The 8,645-nt window shown below is 38.8% G+C and overlaps 2 protein-coding genes across 3 annotated transcripts; both read left to right on the forward strand.

The window, feature by feature from the left end:
- Window positions 1–445: 445 nt before the first annotated feature.
- On the forward strand, window positions 446–2,391 carry LOC143178628 (putative G-protein coupled receptor B0563.6). The gene is made up of 6 exons (XM_076377399.1): window positions 446–578; window positions 694–956; window positions 1,024–1,250; window positions 1,311–1,612; window positions 1,746–1,980; window positions 2,065–2,391. Exons 1-6 carry the CDS (start codon window positions 556–558, stop codon window positions 2,257–2,259), a joined length of 1,245 nt encoding a protein of 414 aa, XP_076233514.1. The 5' UTR covers window positions 446–555; the 3' UTR covers window positions 2,260–2,391.
- Window positions 2,392–4,541: 2,150 nt separating this feature from the next.
- LOC143178629 (uncharacterized) lies at window positions 4,542–8,639 on the forward strand. Of its 2 annotated transcripts, none has more exons than XM_076377402.1 (6): window positions 4,542–4,939; window positions 5,013–5,307; window positions 5,508–5,753; window positions 5,948–6,097; window positions 6,301–6,520; window positions 6,610–8,639. In XM_076377402.1, exons 2-6 carry the CDS (start codon window positions 5,038–5,040, stop codon window positions 6,927–6,929), a joined length of 1,206 nt encoding a protein of 401 aa, XP_076233517.1. In that variant the 5' UTR covers window positions 4,542–4,939; window positions 5,013–5,037; the 3' UTR covers window positions 6,930–8,639. The 2 variants fall into 2 exon arrangements, with proteins under 2 accessions (XP_076233517.1, XP_076233515.1); XM_076377400.1 differs by having other exon boundaries at window positions 4,542–4,738; window positions 4,851–5,307.
- The last annotated feature ends 6 nt before the right edge of the window (window positions 8,640–8,645 follow it).

An 8,645-nucleotide genomic window follows, 5' to 3' on the forward strand; every position in this document is an offset into this window, starting at 1 on the left:
GAGGAGCCGAGTGGTTTCACTTTGAATTTATATACTGGCTGACCCCACTTAAAGCTTGATATTTGGTAATCTGTAGCTCATCTATTAGCTGGACGTCCTTTTCAGGGAATACCGCGGAGAAAGTGAAGGTTTTAAAGCCAATTTAAAGCTTTCTATTGTAGACGATCTGCTGTTTGATCGTCCACGATCATCGATCCTGTTGCACGGCGAGCCATCGTTCTGCGTGGACAGGAAAAACCATTAATTCATAGCGAGCCATGCTTCCATTACATCCTTAACTAAGTTGGTCCGACGAAGGGCACCTGAATGTAATTATAATGCACAAGTAAATATACTTGGAGGGTTGCAACAATAAGCAAAGCCGTTTAGAGAGCATGCGCCACATCGGCTTTTTTCAACGGGGGAAACTCGGTGGTTGGTTCATCGGGGATGAATCTCGCAGTTGTTGTGCATCTACCGCAGTATCTTCACCTTACATAGAGATAAGAATTTCCATGTGACTTTTTGATCGTGCTGCAGTTTCCTCGAAAACACGCAACACGATCGGTATTCAGCATGTTAACAGGAGTTATTAAAGGGTATGTTTTTAAGAGCGAGTTTACCTCCCAAAACGCTAAGAACGCTCCGCCGGCTTGTATACAAATTAATCCTCGAATTTGCAATCTCGTCTCTCACGGTTTTTATCATGTTTAGGACTCTTTTGTGCTGTGAGAATGAAAACACTACATGGAACGACATCCCAGATATCAATGAAGATCATTCTCTTCGGGAGACTAGGTCTTCCTTCAGAATTATCTACAGAGTAATTATTCCAACGATCGTGGCATGCGGGATTGTTGGAAATACTTTGATACTGGTGGTATTATCCTCTCCCATCTTTCGAGGAATCGCGTACTTATACTTGAGAGGTCTTGCATCGGCGCACGTGGGGGTTTTAATATCTTGGATACCAATAAGTTTGTACTGTAATAGAAAATTGATAGAGGAAGTACATTACTATGATAACAAAGTGTCTTGTTTCAGTGTTAAGGCTGGGATATGGAATGAGGAACAACTACCCGTCGGTATTCTACCATGCTCACTTGGAACTGGTCGCGGTTAACACCTTTGCCATTGCCAGCATCTTGATCATGACCTGTCTGATCGTCGATCGATACATCTTCATTTTCTTTCCTGCTCGTATACGCAGCAGGAATGCTCGCAAGAACTGCAACACTTTCGTCCTATGCTCGTTTATTCTTGGATTCGCGGTATTAGATAACAGTGTGTTCCTTTTTAATTCAGGCTCTAAGGGATGAATCAATTTTTAGGTAAGCGCTCCATTCACTGGAATGAGAACGGTTTATGAGCAACGGGAGGCTAGCAGCACGCTTTTCACCTTACGCGAAAATGTTTCGATCACGAGAACTGGATTATGGAGCGCCTACGTTTGGATCGTGGAAGTCGTCTTACGTCTCTGTCCGACGATAATTCTTCTTCTGTTAAATAGCGTCGTCGTTAGGAGATTCTTGCATTTGAACGCGAAAAAGAGAGAATTTCAATCGGTCTCAGAAAAATATCGCGCAGCGAATGTTCCTGACGCATCCCTTTTGACTCGCAATCGAGGGTATAGGTACTATATTTTTACCCTCTTTATGGTAATACGAAATTCCACAAAATAACGTTCAAATCTTCTGAAAGTTAAATAGCTATTGCATGCGCTCCAGCAATCGATCTTCGTTATCGCGTGTGAATCACTTTTTCAGAGAAGAACAGCATTTAGCTACGTTGATGTCGGTCATGGCAGTATGCTTCATAGTGACAATGATACCATCGATACTTCTTCCATTCATGTATCATGATTACGATATCACAGACGTTGGGTACCGTTTATTTCGAGCATTCGCCGCTGTAGCAGAGCTTTGCAATTTTGCCATTCACGTCGTCATGTACTTTTCGTGCAGTAAAGAGTTCCGAACAGAATTTTTTAAGATCCTTCAGGTAACACCCCAGAATTTCTCAAGAAAAGTGAGATAAAAGGAAACAGAAAATTGTAAATTAAATTTTCAAATTTGTTCGATTTAGAATAAATGCAGGAAGACTGTAGAAGAAGATATTGAACGTCCGGTGGGCGAAATTGAGGACTATAGTCGACACGGAACCACGGTTCGATTAACACCTGAACTGACTAAATTGAATTCTCCTGGGTCCAACAGTAAATTAAATACTATGGAGGAAGATAAAGAATCGGAGTTACTGAACGCATCAGATATCGTTTAAATATTATTCAAATATAAACATTAATTTATTTTTTATGTTATCTGAAATTTATAAATGTAACATTACTGTAATGTCACTAGAATTCATTATGTAATGCTAATGGATAATATAATTGTATATTTGTTCTTATACATCGTATTCATTACGTTTTCTATCTAGCAATCCTTGTAATTCTATATAGTCTACTTATTTAATAATTTATTTAACTTTTAGAAGGCAAAGCTGCAACAGGAGCTATATAATATATTCTTCGAAGATACTGAATGATAAAAGTTGTTTATTTATTGCAAAAAGAGCACTTGAAAAATGATTAGGGGGAACCGCACCCTGATGATACGGCCCTTAAGGAAAGTTGCTAGCGACAACTTCGCCATCTAGCGGCGGTCCGCGAACTACGGTTTTTCATTCAGGACCGTAATATTTGAGACGGTGCCTCAAAAGAATAAATATTCAAATACTAAAAAACCAATTAACTGTATATTTATAATGATAAATTGTACTTAATTACGTAGACTGAGAAAATTAGGTTCCAATTATAACGATAACTACATTAACAATTAACTATTTAAACGATAACAATCAATTTATCATTCTTTATTTATTTCTTACGTTATTTACTATTCTGTCTGCACATAGGTGTCATTTATAATTAACTAGGGCCTCCTGCTATCGTTTTGTATAATAACATTATTAATTTATTCTTTGTTCAAACTTTTGAAAAACATTTTTCTGACGGGGCTCCGGGTCTTGATGGTACGATCCTGAACGATCTTTGCGAGCGATACTAGCGTCATCTAGCGGCAGTGGCTTGGAACTAAACTTCGGATTTTGAGCTTTAGTTTATAAGTTTCACCGCTAGATGGCGGTAGCATCGATGTATGTTCTTAAAAGTTGACCCAGAGCGCCGCCGCTAGATGGCGCCACTAATACCGTTTTAATCTCAATTCCTTAAAATATTGTTTTTTTTGCAATAAATGAACAATTTCCATGGATTTTTATCATTGCATAGTGACATGTAAAGACTCTACAGTAATTCTACATCATCAGATTGTTCATAAATTGATAAACAATTAACTTTTCAGTGTTTGTAATTCGAACGGGCTTCGTTAGTCATCAGATTGTGATAGAAGGACGTTATTCACTCGGTGACAATCGGAGAGATTGGTTGCGTTGTCACTTTTCAGTCTGTATGAATACTGTGATGTGTTTCATTTTCATATCGAGGTATAACCTCGTTTAATTATCGCTAATACCTTCATTAACTTTTTATTATTAGCATAATCTACAGTTACTAAATATGTGATTAAAAATTTCATTGATAAATATTTTGAAAAATGTTTAACCAGTTTCTGTCTACTCTCTGTTCCTTATTTCATGTCAATTAACAGTGTATACATTGAGTTGTGATTTGTTACAATAATTTTCGGGAATAATTGTAATTTAATTGAAATATACTGGTATGTGTTTATTCTACATTCAGGAATTGGCGCCAAAGTGGAGTCTACGCCATAATAGTGAACGGTCAGTTCAAATAAAGCGTTTGGAAAGTTTATAGAAAAATTGAATAACCTTTTAAACATAGTCACAGCTTCAGTATTGAAAACATTTCGTATTTAGTACTTAAAGATGTAAGTAATTGTTGAATTATTAAATATTAGTTAGTAAACTGAATGTAGCGTTCATTAACATTGCAGGGACACTAAGTATTATTTTCAGTATTTTAGTCGTATTGTAAACCATTTAAGCGCTTCACAAGTGAATGAAATCAGTGTTGTTCATTGTTTCTTTTTTATGTTTTGTTAAAACCTGTACCGAAGAGTCGGTATTGTAGAGTGACAGAGAAATGATATAAAATTAATTGAAATTTTGGAAAAATATAGAAATTAGAATGTAGAAGTTGAAAGGAGATAGGAAAATTTGAAAAGTGATTTTTGAATATGTTCATTTTAGGTCCGGCATGGGTCCGGTAGATAGTTCTTAGCTGTCCTCGCTTATATCGAGATTCGAACGATCGATACTACTTGTTCGGTGATATCTGTGAGATTATTCATGAGAAAAGAGCAAATGAAATGAAATGTTATTCTTTGATTAATTGCAGCATCATTTATTTCATCGAGTGACCACTACATAATTGTCTATTAATTGTAAATTATATGCAACACGGGCAGAACAGCTATCGCTGCTTCAGATACGTTGATCCTGCTGGGCCTTTTCTGCTTGAAATACCTATGCAAACATGTTTGATTTTCGACAAAACCATTCTGAATTGGAATCATTTGAATAGTTGATCTGCTAGAACTGCTGAAACGAAAAGTGTTGATCTGATACGCAAGAAACCGATCGAATACAGCTAACTGCGGTGGTCATCGTTGCCGCAGCGTTCCGCATATGTATGAAACTCGAACCGGATACCTGTATCCCTGTATATATTAATGACGAAAGGAACGTATACGGCCCTGATTATGTATTGTACATATATGTACGTAGATCTATGTTGTATTGGTGCGGCAGCGCGTTGAGAAGGCGCACGAATTTTAGCAGAAGCGATCGAATGCGTCGACGCGAATTTAGTCCCTGCTGTGTGCATGTAGGTGTATGTAAACGCGCAAGGACGATGAATAGACGAGGCTGGATCGAGGAGACAGTCAAAAGTGACTTGGTAGTCGTCGGTCAACAGCCGGTAACCACGCTCAACTTTACGTGGAACCATACAAAATACGGAGAATAACGAATAATTACGATTATTTGTGAAGAACGTATCTCATAGAGAATCGTCTTATGATGGAGTTGCGCGAAATGAATCGTAACTTCGACGCTGCTGCTGCTGCTGCTGCTGCTGCTGCTGGCATTGAAGAGGAGGAAGAGACTACGGAGCTTCTGTCATCGTCTCGTCGCGACGATATGGAATTCGAGAGTTATTTCATTGACTATGCTGTTCAGAAAGAAATAATAAATCGTAATCGATGCATCGCTGGCCGTCGTTTACTGGGCCAAGCGGCGATTCGTTTGAATGATTTTGATCTGAACGCTGATAGTAATCATCGAAAGGTGGTGTATGATTCTAGTATCTGCATTACTTTTCTGCTATTCGATATTCGTATCTACAGGCAAACGTGTCGTGTATTCCTTTTCATTACTGTTAAGCGCGAACCTAGTCCCTCATCTTTCTCTCATCACTTCTTCTTCTTGTTTATCTCGCCTGAAAAAGATAATTAAAAATGTGTGATCGACGACACTTTTCGTTTTAGGACTCACCGTTGCTTGGTATTAGCATGATACATACTTCGAATGCTAATTGGCCTCCTTCTAGGAAAAGGGAAGAAGCAAAAGCATTGGAGAATCTTCGAAAGAGAGTGGAACGATCAAAGTTGTATAAAGCAAATCGAGTTTCGGACACTTGTGGATCGACATCTGCTTCTTTGGTCCTGAACGATGACGGGATCGCCACAGCTAACGAAGAACGACTCGACAATCGACCGAAACTATTGAAAAAGGTGAGACTGAAATCTGTGATGACATACAATGCAATATAGAGGAATCGATGTATGTGTAGTAATAGGATACTGATCGAGGATGAGACGCGAACGTAGGTGTTCTTTTTTTTTCTCTTCTTTTTCTTCTATCTTCGGCTGAAACAGAAATGGCATGTTTATACTGCCACTGCTCTTTTTTATCGATACCCACGTAGATCCTGAGTAACAGGCCGATGAGCATCGCTCATGACGGTAACGACCTGGAGACCGACTGGCGAGACAGCGAATTTATTACGGAATGTTTATGCTGGCACAATGTTTATCGACAAAGACACAACTCACCACCGTTAACGATGTCGCCGCAGGTAACACGCTAAGGACGTTTCGGGAGAATAGTTCGCAAAACTGTAACAGCTCCTTTTCCGACGAACTAATCGAAAACGACGTGCGACAGTGTAGTGTGCAACTGTCATGTCGAGTGTCTAATTTAACCACTTTGCTCTGGCCATCACGCTAGATCCTGACCGACTGTTCTTTACTTTTTCCTTTTTCCTTTGTCTTCTTCCAGTTATGCGAGTATGCTCAAACCTGGGCCAATCGACTGGCGCACACAAATACGTTCTATTACAGAAACGATCGAGATGTAGGACAAAATCTTTATTGTCGACCAGGCGGAGCTATTCCTACTGATGTAACTGGACAAGACGTCGCATCGTATTGGTATTCTGCTGTTAAACAGTACGATTTCTTAAAAGAACCAGATATACTTCACGCCAATGTAAACGCAGGTACTTTTACTACAACTTTCATGCTGCATACTTCGTATCTTTAGCGCGTTTCTTGTATGTAAATTTCAATGCGTGCTTCTTCATCGTAGGTCATTTCACGCAACTGATTTGGGCCAGTAGTCGATACTTCGGAGTTGGAAAAGCACGCAGTAGAAGTGGAAAAATCATTGTGGTTGCTAATTATCGGCCTGTCGGAAATATATCAGGACAATTTCAAAATAACGTTTTGCCTCCTTTACCAGAACATGTGAACATGGTGTTGTCGCCGCCAGCTTTGCAGTCGTCATCGAAGATCTATCGCGACCATTACGTGGCATCTGACTCTCCGCCACCAGCTTCATCATCTGTACCGTTTTCGGATACCGCGTCGACTGACAGTGATCGTTCTTCTGTTGGCTCTACGCAATAATACAGACGACCGAATTGCCTCTTCTGCGTTTGCACGCGCGTATGGGATGGACGTTGATCGGTTTCTTTTCTTCCTTCTTTCAGTTTTTTCCCTCTCCTGTTTAGTGAACACCCACCCATCCACTCCGTTAATCTTTTCTCGTGAAAAATCACTCTCCCACATACTTACACGACTAATCAGAACTACGTGGAGTTTAAACTATGATGGATTTACTTCATTTCTTGTAAAAATATTCGCTTTTCTATCACGAGAATAGAGAAACGGAGTGAAAAATAAATTTCGATTCGAAATTCGCGTGCGAATTTTGTAGAATGAGGCATGTGCATCGTGTGCTACTCTTTTATCTGTCGCTTTTACACGCACGATGCGTTTGCTCTAACATAATAGAGCATTTGACTCTTACCGAACGAAGCGTTAAGAATGACTAAGATTCTTACTACGTGTGAAGTCTCGAGTATGAAACTTTGATCAATACAAATGAACTGAAAATATGATCTTTCTCTGTGCTTGATTTGTAAATCGGATTCCATTGCTTTTCTGTGACAAGTTGTCCGCGAGTTAATTCATTTTCGGACAATTTTTGCGTTCTAATTTAAAAATGTTGTTCTCCTCTTGAGGTACAGACTAATTATAAGTATTGATTAAGAACAGGGAGTACTAATGACGGACATGATCGAAGCAGAATAGAAGAAAATGCATCTACATAATCATTCTTAGGACAGATCTAATCTCTGTTTCGGTCGCTAAAGTATACCTTTTGAGATACTGCCAACAGACAGGACGTGCGTCCGTCCGTCGATCGAAAGTCGATATACGAAGTCCTCGCTGTTATTTTATACGCATACGTGTACGATTTATGGTCTGTGAATATCACTACCTTGAGCGCGATACGAGTTACGAAATTGTTGCTGTTGCTGTTGCTGTTGCTGCTGTTGTTGTTGTTGTCGTCGCCGTCGTTATTCTAATTGTTGTTGACTCGATAAACGATTTTTGAAATTGCAACAAGATAGACGTATAGTTTTACTTCGTGTATGTAAATAATTATATTTGTACGTAAGTACTTGTAAAAGTTCTTAGAGGAAAAAAAAGTAAAAGTGAAAAAGTCCTTTGATGCGACATTGTTATTGTCTTATTGCTGAAATGCAAATATCATTTGTTATTTATCGTTATGCATATGTAGATAATTTTATAAATGCGGTAGTGTCGCATCATGAAATTAGGTCAACTGTTTTCTTGTATGTACATATGTGTACTTATACAGTGCGATCCAACGATGCATGAGAAGAGAATGAACAATTCTATGATGATAAAATTATACGAATGAAATATTAGATTCTTCAACAATGTGTTTTGAATCGCGACGGCGACAACGTCGAAATTATTCGATCTTTAACTTCCCAAATTTGACCTGTTGTTGTCGTCATGGCCCTTTATTGTCACATACTCGGCTGAGAGAGTGATCAGAACTAAGTACATCGCTTCTGTATGAAGCATCGGGCGACAAATCAATGAAATTAAGGTGAAGATATTAAATTGAAATTTTCCCGATGCGTAAACATGCATTAGTTCCTATTTAGAGGAAGAATTAGAGGGACACGAACGAAAAAATGAAATCGGGAGATTTTTGACTGTATGTATATGCATACATGCATAGTTGTTTGCATGGGCTGCTGATCGCGTCGAAGAAAATATACTTTTTATCGAAACGTATCGTTT

Source organism: Calliopsis andreniformis, chromosome 4, assembly GCF_051401765.1.
Source record: "Calliopsis andreniformis isolate RMS-2024a chromosome 4, iyCalAndr_principal, whole genome shotgun sequence".
Taxonomy (NCBI): Eukaryota; Metazoa; Arthropoda; class Insecta; order Hymenoptera; family Andrenidae; genus Calliopsis; species Calliopsis andreniformis.